General features: G+C 31.6%; 12 protein-coding genes across 12 annotated transcripts, besides 1 other annotated feature; 6 read left to right on the top strand and 6 right to left on the bottom strand.

Moving 5' to 3' along the window:
- Positions 1-1,099: 1,099 nt before the first annotated feature.
- Positions 1,100-1,863, top strand: TVAGG3_0746140 (uncharacterized protein; the record flags this gene model as incomplete). The annotated part of the gene is made up of 1 exon (XM_001322867.2): positions 1,100-1,762. The coding sequence occupies one exon, from the start codon at positions 1,100-1,102 to the stop codon at positions 1,760-1,762; it is 663 nt and encodes a 220-aa protein (XP_001322902.1).
- Positions 1,864-2,098: 235 nt separating this feature from the next.
- On the bottom strand, positions 2,099-3,099 carry TVAGG3_0746130 (phosphoprotein phosphatase protein; the record flags this gene model as incomplete). Its single annotated transcript, XM_001322868.1, has 1 exon — positions 2,145-3,092. The coding sequence occupies one exon, from the start codon at positions 3,090-3,092 to the stop codon at positions 2,145-2,147; it is 948 nt and encodes a 315-aa protein (XP_001322903.1).
- Positions 3,100-4,891: 1,792 nt separating this feature from the next.
- On the top strand, positions 4,892-6,059 carry TVAGG3_0746120 (homeodomain-like family; the record flags this gene model as incomplete). Its single annotated transcript, XM_001322869.1, has 1 exon — positions 5,023-6,009. The coding sequence occupies one exon, from the start codon at positions 5,023-5,025 to the stop codon at positions 6,007-6,009; it is 987 nt and encodes a 328-aa protein (XP_001322904.1).
- A 616-nt stretch (positions 6,060-6,675) lies between these two features.
- TVAGG3_0746110 (uncharacterized protein) lies at positions 6,676-7,449 on the bottom strand (the record flags this gene model as incomplete). The annotated part of the gene is made up of 1 exon (XM_001322870.1): positions 6,676-7,449. One exon carries the CDS (start codon positions 7,447-7,449, stop codon positions 6,676-6,678), a length of 774 nt encoding a protein of 257 aa, XP_001322905.1.
- A 184-nt stretch (positions 7,450-7,633) lies between these two features.
- On the bottom strand, positions 7,634-8,176 carry TVAGG3_0746100 (uncharacterized protein; the record flags this gene model as incomplete). The annotated part of the gene is made up of 1 exon (XM_001322871.1): positions 7,634-8,176. The coding sequence occupies one exon, from the start codon at positions 8,174-8,176 to the stop codon at positions 7,634-7,636; it is 543 nt and encodes a 180-aa protein (XP_001322906.1).
- Positions 8,177-8,341: 165 nt separating this feature from the next.
- On the bottom strand, positions 8,342-8,988 carry TVAGG3_0746090 (Rab GTPase; the record flags this gene model as incomplete). Its single annotated transcript, XM_001322872.2, has 1 exon — positions 8,410-8,988. The coding sequence occupies one exon, from the start codon at positions 8,986-8,988 to the stop codon at positions 8,410-8,412; it is 579 nt and encodes a 192-aa protein (XP_001322907.1).
- Positions 8,989-11,812: 2,824 nt separating this feature from the next.
- Positions 11,813-12,791, bottom strand: TVAGG3_0746080 (uncharacterized protein; the record flags this gene model as incomplete). Its single annotated transcript, XM_001322873.2, has 1 exon — positions 11,921-12,286. One exon carries the CDS (start codon positions 12,284-12,286, stop codon positions 11,921-11,923), a length of 366 nt encoding a protein of 121 aa, XP_001322908.1.
- A 3,446-nt stretch (positions 12,792-16,237) lies between these two features.
- TVAGG3_0746070 (phage tail repeat-like family) lies at positions 16,238-16,707 on the top strand (the record flags this gene model as incomplete). The annotated part of the gene is made up of 1 exon (XM_051245028.1): positions 16,238-16,707. A coding segment is annotated over one exon (470 nt), but the record flags the coding sequence as incomplete, so codon positions are not given.
- A 488-nt stretch (positions 16,708-17,195) lies between these two features.
- TVAGG3_0746060 (uncharacterized protein) lies at positions 17,196-17,558 on the top strand (the record flags this gene model as incomplete). The annotated part of the gene is made up of 1 exon (XM_051245027.1): positions 17,196-17,558. One exon carries the CDS (start codon positions 17,196-17,198, stop codon positions 17,556-17,558), a length of 363 nt encoding a protein of 120 aa, XP_051091614.1.
- A 483-nt stretch (positions 17,559-18,041) lies between these two features.
- Positions 18,042-18,671, bottom strand: TVAGG3_0746050 (uncharacterized protein; the record flags this gene model as incomplete). The annotated part of the gene is made up of 1 exon (XM_051245026.1): positions 18,042-18,671. A coding segment is annotated over one exon (630 nt), but the record flags the coding sequence as incomplete, so codon positions are not given.
- A 72-nt stretch (positions 18,672-18,743) lies between these two features.
- Positions 18,744-19,591, top strand: TVAGG3_0746040 (phage tail repeat-like family; the record flags this gene model as incomplete). Its single annotated transcript, XM_051245025.1, has 1 exon — positions 18,744-19,591. A coding segment is annotated over one exon (848 nt), but the record flags the coding sequence as incomplete, so codon positions are not given.
- Positions 19,592-19,929: 338 nt separating this feature from the next.
- Positions 19,930-22,232: part of a mobile genetic element that runs on past the window's edge.
- On the top strand, positions 21,647-22,231 carry TVAGG3_0746030 (phage tail repeat-like family; the record flags this gene model as incomplete). Its single annotated transcript, XM_051245024.1, has 1 exon — positions 21,647-22,231. One exon carries the CDS (start codon positions 21,647-21,649, stop codon positions 22,229-22,231), a length of 585 nt encoding a protein of 194 aa, XP_051091611.1.

Raw genomic sequence — 22,232 nt, 5'->3', positions numbered from 1 at the left:
TTTCCTTAAAAAGAATATTTTAAGTGCTATGAAAGACATATATTTTAGTGAACTCTTTTTAGGTTTGGATAATTTGAATTCTGGACATTTGATAGTATGTTTGTTGAAGATTAATAATCCAATATGCCTATGTAACACCATCTATATAAACCTTGTCTTCGTAACATCCTAATAAATAATGAAATTGAAAAATAAACGGTATCTAAAAATTGATAAGTTTACAATTGTCTTATTCTGGCTAAATATAAGGATTTATTTCTATTCTTTCATCTTTGAAGCAGGAAACTCACAGGTACCCACTGGAAATGTGTCATACAATACAACACTGTTGCAAATTGCGAGTATTCAGCAGCCATTTTTGAAAAACGTTCAACATGATTAGAGTTCTTGACTCAAACCAAGCTAACCATGCTCTTTGCATCAATTTGATATCAGCCACACCTATGTTTCATCCAAATTTTTGATCTTTCATTTTCATGTTCCATTTCACTTCCAAAAGAACACAAAGTTGTCCTGACATTTATGCAATACCTAAGCAGAAACGGCACTTTTCACGTATACTTCATATGCTATTTCAAGTTTTTATCATAAATTTATTTTCAGATCCAAACGAAATCAAATTATATTACGATAATTAATTTCTAAAAGATGACTAGAAAGGGAATTTAGCTTAGAAACCAAAAAACGAAGAAAGATTGTCAGAAGCTTAATTTCTCCATCCGCCTTTTTGATAAGTATTCCAATTATATATCAGAAATCGTATCTAGAAAAATTATTTTTGGTCAGCTACGAAAAACTTGTCAACAAAATTTTCCAAAATTTTACCAATTCGGTCACATAACCACTCAAAACAAGGAATATTTTTCCAATCGTTTTCAATTAACTATTAAAAATGAGTACATATTCATAAGCTCTAACGTATGTAAAAAAGAGCGCGAAAATTTCAGAGGATGACGATTACTAAATTTCGTGATTTTAAGTATTCAAATTTTGAATGAGTTTGTTCGAATTTAGAATTTACTTCAGACAGACTCTATCAAATTTTGAGAACTAGCATTTTCCCTTTTTGCCAAATTCTAATTTTTTTTATTTTTTAATAATGAGGACGGCCAGTGATCGCAGACGACATCTCATCAATGCAATCAAAGACTTGATATCCCCAGAAGAGATTTGCAAGTACCCAGAAGCAGTTATTGCTACTAGGAACCAAAACATTCTCCCTCTTGATGAACTTATCAACTTAAAGCCAATCCTTCAGCTCAACCCAACATACGACGACGTCTACAGCGTATGCAGTGACGACAGCGAAATTTCCCACATGTTTAGCCAATATCAAAGACCATCTTTGAAGCTAAACCTTAAGCTTTCTCAAACAGACCTTATAGTTTCAGGCTTCCCCAACAAGACGAAGCTCGAAGGATTCAGGCCATTCGTTTCGAAGATTACAGGAAACAATAATTTCAAGTTGTCCAAGAAGGATGACGATTTCCTTATCTCGTTTACTTCTCTCGAAGATACAATCTCCTTCTGGAGGTCTCTCGCTTATCTCAGATTCGAAGGCTGCCATTTGACAGCAAGAGCAAATGTTACCCAGATTAAATCGTCCAGAGGTAAGCAGAGACGTTCCAGTGGAACATACGAAAGAAGGTCCAACCTCGAGCAAAATCGGCCAAAGCCAAAGATTTTAATTGAAAGATCAAACAACAAATGCAGCCTCAATATCGAGAGAAACACACAGAAGACACTTAATATTTCTATTTAATTTCATTACTGCCCCCATCGGCTTCTTTTTTTCCATGTTTATATTATTATTACTTATTGACTAAAATATTAAAACAAAAATCATCTTATCTTTTTCCATCTGTGCTATTATGACCGACGGTATTAGTCTGACCATTGGCCCAAATTTGTGATCTTATTTTTTCGATAAAATCGGGTTTCTATTCGTACAAATCATATATACAAAATCGGTATATTATAGTTTTTATGTTAATTTCTTTAACAAATGTAATAATTATATTTTGCCATAAAATTTTAAATTAGAAACATTTTCTATTATGAGAAACTGATTCATTATATAAAATATAATCTAAAATCGCATCATTTAAACATTTCAAAACAAATACAAACAAAAAATTTTGAAATTATTCAGGATAAAGAATAGAATGGATATTCTTTGCGCGATAATTACGCTTTAATTTATCCATTATTACAAATAATTCGTTATCAGTGGGATCATCGAACCAAGAACTGATTGGAATCGCATTATATGGCTGAAGTAAGTAAGAAACGCTAGAATTGTCTATAATTATAATCTTCTCGAGAGGTCTATTCATTTTGCTCAGGTCTTTAACAAATGATCCATTAAATTTTGTACAAGATTCTCTGTAAAGTCTATATTTAACAGGATCAGCATATACTTGACAAGAAGCTGTAAATATTATAATTTCATAAAGAGATCCAAGTTCTTTGAGAAATTTTTCAGCTCCTGGGCGAACACAAACGAAAACACCGACTGGACTCTGGTCAATACCAATATCAAATCTGTAATCTGCATGAGGAATCGCTAAAAATGATGAATGTACTAAAGTTTCATCGAGATCTAAAACTAAACATATTTTTCCACGATCGTTTGATAGCTGTGGTGGTAAAAGTAGGCCATCAGCATTAGGAAAAGCTCTAATCATATTGTAATTAGGCGTAATTTGGATACAACATGAACAAGGATATTTTTCTTCAACTTCTTGCCCTGTTGACTTATCGAAGAGAATGGGTTCATTAGGAAATAAAGAAGAAAGTGTATTTTCAGTGAAACTTTCCATTGTAAATGAAGTTGAACTATTAAATATAGAAGTTGCTACTATTGATGTTGTTGCTGTTGCAATGGATGCATCGGGAAGATTCACATTAAATGACGCATCAACATTTTTTCCTACTGCCATAGACTTCAAAATTTCTAATTCTAATTTTTGGATAACTTTTGGATCTAACATATGCTTGCCTCTCACATGTGTGTCATTAACATCTTCATCGTCAAAATCATCCTCTTCTCCATTCTGGACCTGAGTTACAAATTTCGAAAGATCCATCATAATCGAGAGGGAGGTTTAAAAGTGACAAAGATTTTAATTCAAATTTTCAAAACTGTATTGACCATATAGCAATAATGCAAATTGTTCTTATTAGATACTAGAATTACAATTCATTATTAGTATAACAGACATTCGACAGATTTTTAATTATAAAACTTTCAGAAATCCTTAAAATTACCTAATTTTTTTATTTTTTCACTTCATAGATATGCCACAGAGAATTACATAGTATGTAAATTTATTAGTGAATAAAAATTAGTCTGCAAATACAAGATTTTCGCAAAATTATTTGATTTCTACGATGAATAAGAGATCTATTTGCTTTCTTTCACTAAAACATCTTCTATTTCATTAATTTAATTCATGCAATAGTATTTTCATAATAATTACTACAATATTTTACGAAAAATGATATAAATTTCGAATAAACAACTAAGGCCAAAGAATCAGATATTATCATATGTGTAATAAATCTATATTTTATGACTTATATGATGCAATATCTCTGCATAATAAAATTTTGGGTCTCTATATCGTATTTAGATGGTAAAATAGTATTTGCAGATATAGGCTAGACTTCGTTTTAATATTTATTAGCGTTTCGACTAATTAATCAGATCAAGTTTATAAATTACGTTTCGTTAATTATCAAGAATTTAGAAAAATAATAAGTTCATCATACAATATAGTATTAACCAATGCATAATACGAAGTATTTCATTTCATCGTTAACAGATCAGACTTATCTCAAATATGAATGATCTGTTTTTGATGTTTTCAATTGAAAATCTGATCAATTTTTTGACGATAGAAAAACTTTTGAAATACTTTGAAATCGGAATGAAATAATTTACTAAAAAAAAACACAAGATATATAAAGTGAATTAGAATCTGCAGTTAAGGATGTCAATTCGGAAAATTGTTTTCATTTTAGGAGAATATAATTTTCCTTTTGGAAAATTTAAAAAGTGAGACGCGCAGGATTCGAACTTTTTTAAAAGTTGATTTAAATATATTCTAGTGTGGATTCTAAGGATAATATCATATTTAAAATAAGAATATACTAGTTTAGGTGGTATAATTTTTTTCGATAAATTTGAGAGTATGTACGTTTAGGGCATCAAAAGTGTCAATTCGCTCAGCGAAAGCTGAGCTAGCTTCGTTCTCGAAAAAATAGGGAAGGAGTGAAAGAGAGTGATACAGATGTTGACACATTCATATCATTTCAACAAATTTTGATCAAATTGAAATTCAATGAAATTCAATTCACTTCATATCCTTCAGTCAGTACATTGACATCCTTCTACATCACAATGATAACTCGTGCATCAATAGTTCTACAACTAACTCAGAAAAAACAAGATTTTTACTTCCAGCTTACAGCTTTTAAAAAGTTTCGATGATAAAAATCACTCTACTCTTGTTTATCGATATGTTGTGATAGTAGGTAAACGTATTCTTATCGATATTAATAAAAATATTTTTACGAAAATCTGAACCAATTACAGAGTTATTCATAAAGTTTATGATAACTGTAATTACTTCATCTTTGTTTAATATTTGAATAAACAATTTAATTTAATTTGCATAATTTTTTTTAGTTGAAAGACAGGAAACTTAGTTGAGTTTGTATTATTTTTATCGTTCAATTCATTGTATCAGTGAGTGATCCAGATATTTAAGATATTTAGAAAAAATTTATTAATTTGTTCAATACGCATTTCTGAGTGCTGATTCATGTGAATGATGCTGAAATTATCGTTAAATATGATTGAAATGTGTCCGGGAAATGAATTTAATTTCCCATAGGATTTTAATTATTTTTGACTATGAAGAATGTACAATATATCATAACGAAAAGAATTTTCAAAATTTTATAATTGCACAAGATAAAATGGTGTTACCCCCTTAATTTATTTTTTTTGTTTGGATGTCCAAATTACACGATTGGACACCAGACGAAGATGACTATTTAACACAGGGAAATGCAATATGTCCAGGTGACTTTCGAAAAATGGTAACTTTGTTTCATTTCAAACCAAATCACACTCCTCAAGATTTACAAGATCACTGGAGGGATATGATTGAAAATCCACTCTCTGATGATCAAGATATCATAGGCAAATTAAAATCATCACAGAACAAGTTTAAAGGCAACGTTTATCATTATTCAGAAGAATATGAATACGATTTTCCAAATTCAAAAGAAATAGAAGAAATTTTCTCAGCGATTCCTTCTCTAGCAGCGAAAACCCTATCTCCTGAGATGCAAACAAAGAACATTGAGTCACAAAATATCAATTCTTTGTCATTACATTGCTATTTTTCTGCAGAACGCGTTGAAAAGTTAGTCAGTGATGCATTTAATAGAGTTGTAGATGATGAAAACCTCAGAATTACGTTGCATAGGACTTTTAAACGAAATTTAATTGATCGTGGTCGAAAAATAACAGTAGAAAACATATCACGTATCTTAAACGACATTTCTAAGATGGATGATGCAACAACAGATACAGAATGCCAAATTATTGAACTAGATTTTGAGAATATGTTGATTTCTGTACAGAGAAAACTACAATCTGGCATTACACCTAGAATGTATGATGCAAATATGCAAGAATTAACCGATGCTTTCAATACTTTAAAGGCAATTTCGTCAAAAGTTACTTGGCCAGCGAATTTGAATGCACCTTTAGCAAAACTTCGCGAAAACATCATTGTTAAGACCGCAAAACTTTACGCTTATTTCCTTTTTTCGTATTGTACAGATCCATCAAAGATTCAACGTTATTCAACGTTTATAGAGGCTGCAGCTAAGAATGATCCAAATAACCTACTCGAATCTTACGCTCCTGCTCATCTGAAAGCTCACATCGCTCAATTGAAGCAAGGATTCGCAAACCAACCAAATTTGTAATAGAATATATAGAATATAGAACTAAAATGTCTATTTTATGAATGTTTAACCAATTTTTTTTGATAGTTTTTAAAATTTTTCATTTAATTTGAGTCAATTTTGCATCTAATTCAGATAAAATGAGTTGACATTGATGTAAAAACTCGATTTTTTTTCTGAAGTCTAAGTTAAAAATACTTATTTTATAATATTGCACAATTTTTTTATTTCGTTAGTCTTGTATTCCAAAAGAATTCCTTTCCAAATCTGCTATTAAATGTTCTTCTCCATTCCCATATGATATCACTTGCATGAATTTTGTCGGAAATTAATTTTTTTTTTAAACTAATAAGCTTGAAATCTTATTCTTCGCGTTTAAACCTTTCAATCCCCTCATATTTTGAGATACAGACACAAAGAATATGATTTCAAGTTTAGATTCATTATCATTCAGTGAGAATATATTAATTCTATACATATTGCTAGTGGATGTTTTCTCTTAAGATTTATATCGCATGTGTTAACATACCCACAAATCCAAATACTTCTAAAACTGAGAAAGTATGGAATATAAATTCCCATTAAACTTTATAAACATAACCAATAGATCACTAAAAATTTAGATTGTGTATAAGAATACTAACATGAACTTTTAAAAGATTCTATATTAATAACATTAATCAACAACTAATATAGAGGTCTACCACACTCAGAACAAGTTTCTCTATATTGAGGTGGATGGAACATCATATATTCTTGATGTTCTTCTTTGACAATTTCTAATAAACGTTCTATTTCTATCTCAACATTTTGAGGATTGAATCTTTGACCTAATGCATCTGCAAGAAGAAAACCATATCTGCTTAATGTGAGCATATCATTCTCGTAGACTTTGATGGTCTCCGTATTTTTATAGTTCTCATCTTTTGTTTTTGTCAACATCGCTTCTAATCTTATGATCTCATGATTTAATCTCTTTATTTCAGTTTGAGCTTCTTCAAACTTTTGTTCGATATTCCTTTTCTCACAAAGTGAATCTGAATACTTAAGTCTATATGCGTCTTTTTCAATTGATTCGTTAGCACTTGTTCTAACAGATTTTTCCAATGAAGAAATCTTTTCGAAAAGTTTTCCTTTTTCGTCAAGCATTGCAGCATTTTCAGATCTTAAAACAGATATTGTTTGCATTAATGTATCATAATTCTGTTTCAGTTGAGAATAAAGAGCTTTTTGCACTAAAACTTCATTTTCTGCTTTATCTGCTCTCTGATTAAGTATTTCAATATCATCATTAGTTGTTTCTTTTTCTTCTTTTGATTTAAGTTTCTGTTGCAAATCTTTGATGTTTTTCTTCAGGGCAATGATTTCTTTTTGAGCATTGATCCTTCTATGCCTTTCAACTTTAAGTTCTTTCGAAAAATTATTATGATTTGCTGAATTTTGTGAATATTCTGATGACATTCCATTTTCAGGAGAATCAATGATCGAATCATTGTGAATTTTTAGAGGGTTTATGCCTTCAGACACACTATCTTGCGTAAGCTTACTAATTTTTGATGTCTCAGAAATGGATGATTTCAAATCTTGAATTTCTTTCTTCAGGTGAACATCAATTGATTTAAGTTTTTGATATTTGACTTTCAGATCATTGTATTTTTTTAATACTGACTTCATTCTTATCTTCAAGCTTGGGTTTATCAGAATTTATATATTTTTGTCGTAATTTTGTTAATTGATCTTGAACATCCAAAAGTTGTTCTTGAAGATCTTCGGCAATTTGACTTTGCATTGATGATAGTGATCGAGATTTATCTATTTCTTCAATTATTGATCTTTTGGTTGTAGGCAAAGTATTTCCTTGGGAGTAGGCATCATTCCTCGAATTAGTACGAATCGGATTATATAAATCATTTAAACTTTTGATTTTATATGAAGATTGAAAATCTGTGTATTGTTTTTGATCCAAAACAGTTTCATTTGAGTGTAATCCTCTATTTAAAGTTGATAATCGATCAATTAATAGTTTTAATAGCTTTGAAACCTTTCTATCAACCATTTTTTCATCCTGAATGTCTTTAACTAAAAGATTGGCATCGGTTTGATCTATCCCTAGAATATTTCGGACTTGCTCAGCATTGTGATCTGCAATGTAGCCAATGGTTTCAATCTTATCACTATAATAGGTCATTTCTCAATCTGCTTAACGTACAGTATTTTGAATTAAGAATTTCAGTCGGTCATTTTAAATATATACATGGAGAAACATACAAAGATGATGGAATTCTTGTTTGAGTATCAAATTTTAAAAATTATATTCTTATTCTTTTTTTAAGAGATTACAAGTAAACCAAAATTGTGGATATAAAGGTTATTTATTTAGAAAGACAATTAAGCAAAATTCCGTAAATCGATATAATTTCATTAAAAGCAACCAAACCTCTTCTTTTTCTTTGGTTTCTCTTCAACGACAATTTTAGATGGCGTTTCGGGTTCTGATTTAGATGTGTCTAATTGAGTAGCAATGCTGAGCATTAATTCTTCGATTCCAGCACCACTTAAAGCAGAAACTTCGAAGTAATCGACATTAATTGATTTGGCGAAATTTTCGGCTTGTTGTGATGGAACTAAGCGGGTTTCATGAAGGTCTGCTTTACTGCCAACGACAATGATTCTGGGAATTGGATTGCAGTTTGTTTGAATATTTTCATACCAATCTCTAAGATCATCAAAAGAAGTAGCATCTATGATTGAATAAACAATTACAATAACACTTGAACCACGGAAAAACGATGGTGCCAGTGCCCTATAACGTTCTTGGCCAGCAGTATCCCATAAATCAAGTGTGATTTGCTTGCCATCCACTTCAACTTCTTTTTTCATATAAGACGCTCCGACTGTGGGGTTAGCAGTGTCAAGATAACTATTATTCACAGTTCTATTAATCAGGCATGTTTTTCCTACTCCCGAGGATCCAACAAAGCACACTTTCACGTTTACCATTGAATAGGTCTGATTAGAAAATTGTTGAAAAAAAAGAAGATTAGAAAAACAATCTACAACACTTTAATTTCTCTTAAAATATGAATTTTACTTTTTATGATTTTCTGACATTTTTGTTCAATCAATTTATGACTAAATTATATTTCGCATTGTAATTTCTATCAACAAGTAGGCATGTGGTAGCATTTTTACCCACTAGAACAAATGGAATTAAGAAATTTCATTTCGACAAATGTCGAACTATTGAAATGATTCATAAACTAATAACTAATTAAACTATAATAAAAACATTTTATAATACAAAGAGAAAGAAAATAAATACCCTCAATTTTTAACTTTTGCAACTCCAAAAACCAGGTGTTTTTCCAGAACTACCATCTAGGATGAGTCCTAGGAGCTATAATTCTAGGGTTAGATGATACCCACTTAGTACTTTTATTTGTATATGTTTTAGTGGAATTTGGTGAGGGGTCATGAAATTCGTATCTAATTTGCTATCATCTAAGCTGGTAAAAGTTAGAGAAAGCTATTTACTGGTTGTATATTACAAATATACCTTGTAATAGAAAATATAAGTGTTTGTGATTTAAATTCGCTCAATTAGCTCGAAAATTTGTTTTATATCCATAACAAACTAACACAATCCTATTTATGTGATTGCCAATCTGTTCCCAAAATATATCAGCATGAATATATATATATTGATATTACCCAGATTTGCTTTACTTTTACCACTCCCCATGTAATTTCTGGGGAAAACGATAATTCATTTTTTTTTATGGATGAATAGATCGTTTTCCTAGAAAGGACCTCATATCTCTGGCTAAAAAGAGTGTCAGATCCTAAATAGATTATTGATCTAGTGTACAAATCCAATAAAAAGCCTATTTTTTTGGCTTTTTTGGTGCTCATTTTTTCGAAGATCTACATGAATATGGGGAAACCATCGGATTTTTTTGGTTAACCCACATCTTCATGTAGTCTGGACTATCTTTCCTCGAAGGACCTCTTTACGGGTGTAAAAACTCATAAAGTTCTCAAAAGATTCATTCTCGATCTCCATGCTGAAAGAATTTACAATAAAAAAGAGATCTACGCATCAAACTACAGCCATAAATGAACTGAACCCCTAAAGCTCAGCTCTTAGTTTATCAAAAACGTCGAAATCCTTCTCATTGCAATCAAATTTTCTCAATAACTCATAAGAAAAATCGAATTTTGATTAAGCCGATGTTATAGGTATCACAAATACTACAAACTTGAGCAATATCGAAATTGCCAGCAAAAGTTTGAAATTGCATTGCTCATATTTGTTTTGTAAACTAAAAATCTGCTTATATTATTCATTAATTTTTTATATATTATTCATATACTTTAATAAAAACAATACTATTTCACCTTAAAAATGAATTTCATAAGTCAATATTATTTTTTTGAAAATGTATCAATTTTCGATTAAAACAACATGAGAATAAAATTTACGCAAAATTATTTTAAAAAATGGTTTTAAAAATTTACAATTGATTAAGAATAAGATTGCAAGAAGTTTTGAAGTTTAATTTTAAGAAAAAAAATTCGGATATTATTCATGGATCTAAGTAATCTGATATTTGAGTATCGGCACTATGCATAAAACATATATTTATAGTTTTTTTGGATTTTTATGATTTTAAATATATTCAAATTTGGCAATCCAATAGATTTTTAAAAAATAGGTAAATAAAAATAGATTACATATGCAGCAGATTTAGAACATGAAACAAATCTTATAGTGACCCAAAAAAAAATTCATGATCCAAAAAAGAAAAATATTAGCTAAATGGGAATCAAACCTTGGCATAACAAATCATTATGTCAGATGTTTCCACTACACTACACCGGTAGTTCGAAAAATACCCTGGGTGGTTCTATTTAATAGCTACTCCCAACGATAGGCGGTGTCCCCAGCTTTCGAGAGGTGGTAAAAGTAAAGCAAATCTGGGTATTTGCAATTTCATCATTAAATAGTACTTTTTTTCTATTTTTAATTTAGAAATAGTATATTTATATGATAGCGACACAAGATTTTAATTAAAAAATATATGTTATCGATCATCACACTCAAATTGAATTTCAAAAATTTTAGAATTTTTCAATTTCAATATTGAAAATATATTTCTTATATCATAGCGATTCATGTTATAATAATATGGAGAAAAATATTGTTTTAAATCTAAAATTTAAAATGAATGATTGGGCATTATATTAATCCAATTTATTGTTTATTTGTTATTCTAGTGGAAACAATTAATATTTTGGAGAAACAAAAATTTGAAATTTGAAATTTTGAAAAAAATGCATGAATCGGTAATTAAACATTGATTTATTAATTTATTAGCCATGCTTTTGATGTTGGTCTTATTCTTAAGCCGATTTAAAGAATTAATTTTTCCAAATCGTGTTTGACATTAACACATATAGATATATCAGGAAAAAAGGTATCACTTATCAAGTTATTGGTTTTTATGTATCTCCTAACTTTGCCTCGTTCTGAATACAATTCTAGTTAACGAATTTTAAATAACTATATGAAGAATACATCATTTTGGTTTTATTATTATTAAAATGATATATATTAGCTATGTATATGCTTGTAAGAATATTATTCCGTGAATTGGAAACAGAAAAAATAAATTTAGACAGAAAATGCATATCTTTAAAAAATAATATGAAATTTAGCTTTGATATTATTATCCGATAAAATATGCATGATAATTACTCCGCAAATAAAATTTAGGAAGCAAGTTGTGACGGTTTGGGCGGTTTTCAATGGCCCACAAGGAAGGAAGTATCGTTTTATCAGGCAACAAGAGGTCTTGAAATGAGTAAAGGACTGATCACCCTTGAAAGGTTCAAACTTGCTTGCGCGCCGCAGTCTTAAAAATGATATGTTTCACTTCTGGTCGAAAATTTCAACCTCTATGACAGTTGTTGGATGAACAATTGTGTAGCGGGATGAAATCTGAGTGCGGCCTGGGGCTGCAGCATCAATCTTCCCGGCATCTTTACCGCAATCATCTCTTAGATTGCACACAAAGTTGCGAACGAGCAGTTTTCTATGCGGTAAAGATGCCGGAAAGAGAGAGTCGATGTGAGGTTCTTTTCGAGGGCTCCTCGAATGAGACACTGTTCCGCATTCATAACTTGAACGCGGAAGTTTGACCGACAAGAGTGTATTGTGCACTCCTGTCGGTCGCAGTGTCTCATTCTGGGAGACATTGCCTCTGCATGTCTCCCAGAATGGAACAATGTTCCGCATTGATAACTTGAACGCGGAAGTTTGACCGACAAGAGTGTATTGTGCACTCCTGTCGGTCGCAGTGTCTCATTCTGGGAGACATTGCCTCTGCATGTCTCCCAGAATGGAACAATGTTCCGCATTCATAACTTGAACGCGGAAGTTTGACCGACAAGAGTGTATTATGCACTCCTGTCGGTCGCAGTGTCTCATTCTGGGAGACATTGCCTCTGCATGTCTCCCAGAATGGAACAATGTTCCGCATTCATAACTTGAACGCGGAAGTTTGACCGACAAGAGTGTATTATGCACTCCTGTCGGTCGCAGTGTCTCATTCTGGGAGACATTGCCTCTGCATGTCTCCCAGAATGGAACAATGTTCCGCATTCATAACTTGAACGCGGAAGTTTGACCGACAAGAGTGTATTATGCACTCCTGTCGGTCGCAGTGTCTCATTCTGGGAGACATTGCCTCTGCATGTCTCCCAGAATGGAACAATGTTCCGCATTGATAACTTGAACGCGGAAGTTTGACCGACAAGAGTGTATTGTGCACTCCTGTCGGTCAAAGTTTTGCAATCACATTCTGATTGCAGAAGATTGTCTCATTCTGGGAGACATGCAGAGGCAATGTCTCCCGAAATGATACCGTCATACCAACACCAATTTATTCCTTCTTTCCATTGTCATACAATTCAATATTTTTATCAATCTTAATCAACTTTTTTTATTCTTCTTTAATTCAATTTATCTTTCTCCTAGAATATCTATTCCTTTAACAGACATAAAATCACTAATCGAGCTTTTTCAATACTCAAAATTTCATATAAATCTTTGTTATTTTTTCTCTCATCGCTTATTTTATTAAATATACATATTTCCTCTCACATATCCCTCTTCATATATATTGGATCTCAACACTCATCTATTAGAACAATATATTTTCGCTTAATCTCATATTATTCATTAACAATCTTTCATCTTCTTATTTCTAGTTAACCTACCAATATATATATAGAATATATGCCCAATTACATATTCAGATACATTAAATTCAAGAAATTCTTCTAATATTATTCTCCTATTCATAATAAAATCATATTTAGTCTCACATCACAATTCTATCAGTTCTCCAATATCATATCATATTGGTAACATCACATATATCTCTTATAATATCACTTAAATTTGTATTTTTTTATTAATTATATTTAATTAGTTCTACATTCTATTATTATAGAGGTTTGACAAACTCATCAATAGTTAAAATCAAAATCTATTCAGAACTTTGAATCTAATGAAAATTACATTTCGATATCTTTTTGCAAGCTTAATTTTTTGTATTATCTTAAAATACATTTAGTAATGTTATGTACGTATTGAATTCAAATTATAGCGCAGTAACATGCAACTCATATTGAGATTCACATTTCATTTTCACAATTATTGCATATATACATCAATAACATATTGTACTTATATATCTACACGACTCTAAACTCAATGACATCAAATAATGCTTGTAATATTTAAAATAATTTTTGCATTTTTGATTCTCAGCTTAACTTCTATAAATGTCACCAAAACATTTCATTCCTACCAAGAAATAATATATTAGTAATTAAGCGTTTATTACCATTGTTACTCACATCATATTAATTCATTTTTGTAATTTTTTAAATAAATGACTGGAATCATAAACCCTATGTACCCATATCAACATGTTAAAATTTCAAAGTCTGAAACTTAGTATACATTGAGTTTCATGAAATCAGATAATCTCGTAGATTTCTTAAATATTATATATTGCTGGCCAATAATGATGCAGCATGATTCTCCATCATATCAGCATTCTAAACATATCTTTATTTTGTCAATTGGCATAAATTAAGGGTGCTTTTCAGGCGATAAATGGTATTTTAGATACCTGGGGAGGGGGTCATGAAAAAGTTGCAAAAGTCAAAAATTGAGGGTACTAAATTTAATTTTTAATTTGATTTTATTTACTTAAACCTATAATTATCCATACTCCATCTGGTTTAATCACTTAAACTTCGAACAAATAATAATAACTTATATCATTTTTAGATTCCGCATTTGAATCCAATATATAAACTTTTATTTAAGAACGCGATGAATTGTAATCATGGATTCAATCATATCCATGAGCAAGGTTAATACGTTCAGCTGTCAGTATTTATCTTACTCTCCATCTAAACATGAATAGATTTTTTTTTCAAATATCCGTCCAAACCGTTTACTTGTTCTCTTAAATTTCAAATCTTTTCTTAATGAGTCTCATTGATTAGTATTCATATTGAAATACTAGAACGATATGCAACTGTATAAGCCATCGAATAGATCCATTTTTAATGATCTTTTATCTTCATTTTGTTCGTAAAAGATTATTTGAAAATCCGATCGGAATATTCTGATAAATCGGATTACCATTTTGAACATTTTAATTTCTTGATATATAGAATGAATGACTAATGTACATCATCATTTGAGGTATAAAATCGTTATCTGCCAATATTGTTTTTTAATGTGGTTTGAAATTAAGGAGAAAATCATCGATTAGGGAACTGATGTAATGTATAGTTAATCAACTTAAAACGAATATTCGCGTAATTAGCACTTTTTATCGATTATTTCCCATAGATAGTCATAAATTTATCGATCAAACATACATTAACAATATTTTGGGAACAATTTCTTAAAAATATAATCTATACAACAAACATATCAATAACACTCTATTAAAACGTAGAGGCAGAATAATTCAATCAAAATTAAAGTTATTGACACTTTTCTGGAGAAATTTTCCTTAGAGAATTAAAATATGCCAAACTTTTTATTTTAAAACCCTAAGGATGAGCATCAAAGCCCCACCACTCCCACCTTATAGCTTTTTCAATGCTCCAATCCCGAAAGTGAATAGATCCTTATTTCCAATAGATCCTGCAATCTTTGCAAAATCAATACCTCGCCCATGCCGTCCAATCGGGCAAATCATGAAAAAGTATGCGGTGAAGCCAATACAAACTATTCAACCTTCTAGGAAGGAAAGCTTTGAATCTTTTTCTTGTTTTGAATTTCTCTTACAAGAATGAACAAAAACAAGCAACAAGCATAATATTAAACAGCAACTTTAATACTTTAAGACACTATTTATTTATATTTTTTTCAAATCATTTGTTCATTTTTGAACTTATGATATCATCAGTTTACAGACAAACCAAGAATCATGTTACATTTTTTATACATGTTTTAGTTCTTGGTAAAATGAAAATTGCAGACTCTCAAAAAACTAGTAGTAGGATAAGAAGGGTTGTGTGACTTTTTTTGTTACATCTATATATAGACGATGCATTAAAATATATTTATTTATAAATCATTAAAAAATTAACATTAATTTTAAAATAATTTATTTTTTATCTTTTATAAAAGAAGCTATATATAGATGATGTCAGATATTCCGCGATTAATTAAACATTGTTTAAATCCTGAATGGGTTAAACTTCAATTTAAAAATGAAGATTGTGAATTATTAAATGAATATGAAAGCCAAAATAAGCTAATGAGGTATAAATATAATGATAAAGAATATTTAATTTCATGGAATCAATGGAGTCATAATCAAAGACCTCATAAACGAGAAGAAGAAATTGAAAATAATGAAATGAAAAAAAAAAAAAAAAAAAAAAAAAAAAAAAAAAAGGTAGTGGGGCCTCCAGGCACTTCGTGCCCTCTAGCCCTGAAGATGTTTAGTATAACTTTGTCCGGACAAGTAAGGGTCTATCGTCGCTACAGGAAAAGTTACAGGCGTTCCAAGGAAGTATACTTTGAGAAGCCTTCTTCTGGGTCGAAAACATTATATAATGTGTCGCTTTTCACAAATTATATATGTTTTCATGTTTTGTCACTTTTCTGTCACTTTTCGGGTAAAAACATTTTTATTATTATATATAAATGAATTTTACAAAACCACCGTTACCGTTCTTTGGAAATAAGGGTAAATGTAAAGATATTATATTGAGAGAACTTAAGAAACTACCGAATGGTCTAACATTTGTAGATTTGTTCGGTGGAAGTTTCTATATATCCCATTTGTGCCATACAATATTCCCAGACTCAAAGATTATATGCAATGACTTCGACAACTATATGGACCGTCTCAAACATATACCAGACACAAACAATATATTGAAAGCGTTAAAAGAAAAGATACCTATAGGTAAGATGGAACGTATACCATTAGATAAGAAAAATATTGTGAGAGAGGTTTTGAAAAAAGCAGAATATATAGACTGGGATAGTATATCTGCTAGACTATTATATAGTGGTGCTATAAGAGTTCATGACATTGAAACACTTATGTCAAAAGTTTTATATCTTAACTATACAAATGTTTTCAAAGAGAACATAGAAAAATATATTGAGGGTATAGAGTTTGTGAGATGTCATTGGACAGAGTTGTATGAAAAATATAAAGACAAGGAAAATGTTTTCTTTATAGTGGACCCGCCGTTCTATAACACATGGGATTTTCAATACCAAGTAGACTGGACTTTGAGAGACTCTTTAGAAACTTTAGACGTTTTACATAACCATCCATGCTTTTACTTTACATCCGATAAAAGTGGTTTGGAAACCGTTATGAGATGGTTAGAGGACATACATGACTATGTGTTTAAATATGACAAGATAGAATATGAGAGAGGTCCTATAAACCGGAGAAAGTGTCATAACAAAGAAATTTTATTAGTAAGTAAATGTGGTTTGAAATAGGACTACTTGTTTTAGGTTTTTTCCATTGTGTCATTTATTTATTTGACGTGGCAGAAAAGTACAGAGAATATGAAGATGAACCAATGCCTGCAAATGTTCAGCATATGTACTCGTAAGAGATATTTTTATCTAATATTAAATGGACGCACAGAACTTAGCGAATGCACAGCAACCTGGACAACCAAACCCAGAGAATATTCCAAATGAAGTTAGAATACAAACTGCAATGGCAAACTATGGTCAAGTGCCAACAGATGTACAAATGCAAACTGCCATGTCAAATGACGCTGCGTTAGGTTTGCCACCATGGTATGCAAATATGAGATGGAAAGAGTTTTATACAAACCCTGAAGTGGGATATAAACAACTTTATGCAGATGACGCGAACACAGGAGTTGACCCAGAATATGTTTTCTACCAGAGGAGAAACAGAATGTATGAGCTCCAGTTAAAGAATGCTATGGAACTCAACAGGAAACGCAAAAGACTAGGCGGACATTAGATTTTACATATAGTAAAATGGGTTTCTTCAGTAAGATAGGAAACTTCTTTCGAAATGTTGGAAGAGGTATATGGAATGGAATAAAAACCGTAGGAAGAGGAATTTGGAACGGAGTCAAAAATATTGGTAAAAGAGTAGGTCAGTTTGTTGGTATTATACCTAAAGACCCTGAACCAGAAGAGCAAGCTCCTGTTATACAACAGCCTGAACCTGCACCACAGTCTAGTTGGCAACCAAATCCAACACCTCAGCCGTATTAAAAAATTATATTTTTGCCGTTCGATAGTAGTTGTATATGAAACTAAGTTCTAAGTAAAACGCATGGTATAATGGAATTATTCTTTTTCTTCCATCTGTAGTAAACCATACTTGAAAGTCTGAAATACTTCCACTTGGTGGTTCGTATAACTTTGTAGGTTTTTCGTAAAAGTCATTTGCCAAGCATAAGAAAGAGTTTTGAGCGCCAGAAAATGAAGCATGAACAATAATAGCATCTTGGTCGAAAACATTTTCATATGTTCCATTAGGGTTTTCGACTTCATAAAAGTCTGGGTGTACTGGATATGCTGCAGGCTGATTTAACATCCTCATAAATCTATACCATGCCAAGTTGTTATATTTTGTAGAAATATAAACGTTTTCTCCAAGGTCTTCTATTCTATTGATTTTAACAGTTGCATTTTTCCTGTCATAAATAATATCGAGATGGTACTCTCCCTCGTCAATGTTATACTGGTTTGCATATTCGATATAGATGTCGTTTATTTTTTCTTGAAAAGCTTGAAGAGTTGTTTCTAAGTTTACAAGCAAACTAACTTGTAAAAGTTTTCCCTGTTCAAATTTCTCATACATACGTTTTTCTTTGTTATAGTATCGAACTTCAAAACCGACCGTAAATGGGAAACCATGTATGGCTTCTGAAATGAACTTCATTCTACGAAAGCCAATAGCTTTTGTGACAGATGGGTCTCTTAGCCATCTTAATGGGTAGTCAAAACGATAGCCTTCATGCTTTACGGTCTCTGTCTCAAACTTTTGACCGACATTAGTAAAAAGTTCATCTAATGGTTTAGTTGTAGCAACTCTTGAATTTTCTTTTTCTATTGAAAGCATATTTTATCTAGAATAAAAATGTCGAAAGATATTGCTTCCATAAGAGAAATACAACACAACCGACAACTCATTATGCAAGCTCTAAATAAGAACACAACAAACTTTTCAAACTATTCTAAGATATCTGAATCATTGAAAGAAGGAAACTTAAAACTGACATTAAACCCAATGACAGATGAGTTTCTGTTTCAAGACAAGAAGAACAATACTGTCTGTATAAATCCAACAAAAGGAACTTTAAACGAGAAACCTATAAATGAACTTCTTTTGAAAGCAGATGTTGACAACAAAGCTGACAAAGAATATGTAGACGATGCAATAGCAAAAGAAGAAGAAAGAGCTAACAATGCTTATGCAACAAAAGAACATACTCATCCTGAACTAGCAGACAAAACATATGTTGACAATAAAATGTCAAGTGAAGTGACAAGAGCTGAAAACGAATATTCTAAAAAGACTCATACACATTCTATATCTGAAATAACAGACTTAAACGTTAGCCTTGAAAAGAAAGCAGATAAGGAATATGTGGCTAGTAAGTTAGAGAAGAAAGCGGATAAGGAATATGTGGATGAAAAAGATAACGAAATGAAAGAAAGGGTTGACTGGTACCATGAATGGACATCGAAGACTTTTAAAGTTAAAGCCGATACAGGATGGGTTTCAGGATGTTTAGACCTTAAAGCAGATAAAACTTATGTTAACGATGAGTTAGAGAAGAAAGCAGACAAGAACCATACACATACAAGTTTTACAACTGTTGCTATAGAAAGTATTGAAGGAACGGTTGAAGAAACTGGTGGGGATGCAATATATTGTAAACCTCCTAACTTTCCACAAGGTTTAACATCGGATGACGACATAACGACGATGAGAAACATTAGATGTAAAGATGTTTATGTCATGAAGGATGAACATAATATTAAATTCACTGCTCAAGATTTATATGACAAGAAAGCAGACAAAACAGAGCTTCAAACATTAAAGACAGAAATACTTCAAACATTATATCCTATAGGCTCTATTTATACGTCAATGAACTCTACCAGACCAGAAGTAGTACTTGGTTTTGGAACTTGGACTCAAATAGTCGACAGGTTTTTGTATTGTGCAAACTTTCAAAGGAAACAGGTGGAAGTAAAACGATTTCAGGTGAAAATTTACCTGCACATAGTCACTATAGATTTAAGTACATCTCAAGCAGGTTGGCATAAGCATAAATTTTTGGGATTGGTCAGCAATGACAAAAGGTAAAGGATATGATGTTAAAGACAACGTTCAGTTTGCTATAAATTGTTTCTGGGGTAACACTCAGGGAGATGGAAACCATACACATCGCGTTTCAGGATATACGCAAACAACGGGACAAAGTAAAGACTACATGCCACTTACATGACAGTTTACGCATGTATAGAAATGCTTAGTCGTCATTTTCAACTTCTTAGCATATTCGTCAGGAGTTGTCTTATATTTGTTAGAACTGTCTTTGAAAGTATACCACCTTGAACTTTGACAAGTTTGAAACGAGGTCTGACAATAGTAGTTTTATCTTCTGCTTGCAGTGTGTACATTTTGCCATGTTTGCCTAAAACTTATATATCTTCTTGTATATTTCTTCTATTTTACGAACACGAATGTGAGTACCTGTCGGGTTCCCATTGTTGTCATAGTCAATAGTATTTTCATATGGGTCGCGTTTAGTATTTCTATTTTTACTTTGTCACTTTCTGAAGTTTGAAAGCCCGGCATTCTTTCTTGTTTGTCTCTTTTGACTAAATTTTAAATATATAGTCTTTCTCTAAGTCGGGTTGTTTTTCATTTCTTCGGGGGAGGTTTCCCAAACCTTTTTGTTTACGGCTATTGTAAATATTTAAACTTGTCTCATCTTTGCCATGGAGAAGTGTCTATACTTGTCGTCATATGACATTTCATTTGCTTCACCACCTTGTGGTTGGTTTAAGTCTCTTAACATTTTTATACAACCGTCAATGACACCAAGAGCAGAATGGTTTTGGTCGACAATGAAATATTGGTTTACATTTTTTGAACGCAGATAGTTTTTACATCATCTGATTTGAAAGAACTTTCATAGTCAGATGTCAGTTTTGTTGGATGGTATTTGTCAACGAATATTGTCAAAGCTGCTAAGATATCTAAAATAGCTTTGGACTGTAATGGTATGGCTTCACAGTATCTTGTGTTTTGACCGACAAATATTAGCCAGTATGGTGGTCCATCTTCTCTATACCTCGGAATGTTTTCCAAGATATCCATAAACCAAGCATTTGGTGTTGAACTAAAGATTTTACCATGAGTGCTTTCTTTGTCGCTTTAGAAACATAGGGGTCCTTGTTTGGATTCGTCATTTTTTATCCTATAAGAAATGGGTTTATTTGGCGCATTAGCAGGAGTTGCATCCAGATTTTTGCCCGCAGTTGGAACAATAGCCAGAGGTGTATTTGGAGTTGGAAGGAAGATTTTGAGTACATTAGGTATACTTAAAAGAAAGCACAACCTATTATACAAACTGTACAGAAAGGTTGGGATGTAGCACGAGATGCAACAAATCTTATTCCAAATCCTGAAACAAGAGGAAAAGTTCAAGGATGGATGGACAATGTAGGAAGACAAGCAGGAAACTATTATAACAAAGCAAATAACTACTATAACCAAGCAGGACACTATATGGACCAAGGTGAAAGATTCTTTAACAGAGGATATAACCATGCACAACAATGGGTAAACAATAACCAACCTCAACCGCCTCAAACGTGGGGAATGTAAAGTTTTTTACTGAGATGAAATGAACAATACAGCATTGAGACAAATGGGTTCAAGATGGATTTGTCGGCTTCCAGCAGTTACACCACGTGTTTGTCAAGTTCTTCCTATACCTCAGGAAGTTTTAGACCGACTTAAAAAACAACAACAACCAGTTGAAAACAAACCAAACTAAAATTTTTTACTGAGATGAAATGACCGAAGAAGTTGAAACGGTAGATTTGACACCACAAACAAAAAGTTCAGAACCATTGTCAAAACCTGTCAAAGAACTTACAGATGAAGAGAAAAATTCAATAATAGAAAGTGCCAGGTCTGGAAATACAAACCCTAACTACAAAGTCACTTTTCATAAAAATGGAACGGCTAGTATCTCAAAAAAGAAACAGACTCTCACAAATAAAATATTGAAGTCTGAAGGAGCTTTCGAGACAACAGATGGAAAAGTTTACTTCACTGACCAACAGTTCATTATAGAACATCTCATTGACTTAGAGTCGAAATATTCTAAACTTTACAACAAACACAAAAAGTTGAAAGGAAAACAAAAACAAATGGCATATGATATTTATGAAGATGTTGACGACACAACTGTTCCTGCAAGTGAAGTAAAGTCAGAGAAACCGAAAAGTGACGAAAAACCGATAGAAGAAGAAAAACCAAAAACTGAAGATAAACCAAAACCAAAGTTTAGTTTGGAAACTAAACCAAGTCAACCTTCATTAGCTGGTATGGGTTGGCGTCAAAGACTTATGGCAGCAGGCGGTTATGTAAAGTAAA

The sequence above is a fragment of the Trichomonas vaginalis genome, chromosome III (assembly GCF_026262505.1).
Source record: "Trichomonas vaginalis G3 chromosome III, whole genome shotgun sequence".
NCBI lineage: Eukaryota > Parabasalia > Trichomonadida > Trichomonadidae > Trichomonas > Trichomonas vaginalis.
The sequence above is the reverse complement of the archived record's forward strand: the minus strand, read 5'-3'. Positions and strand labels throughout refer to the sequence as shown.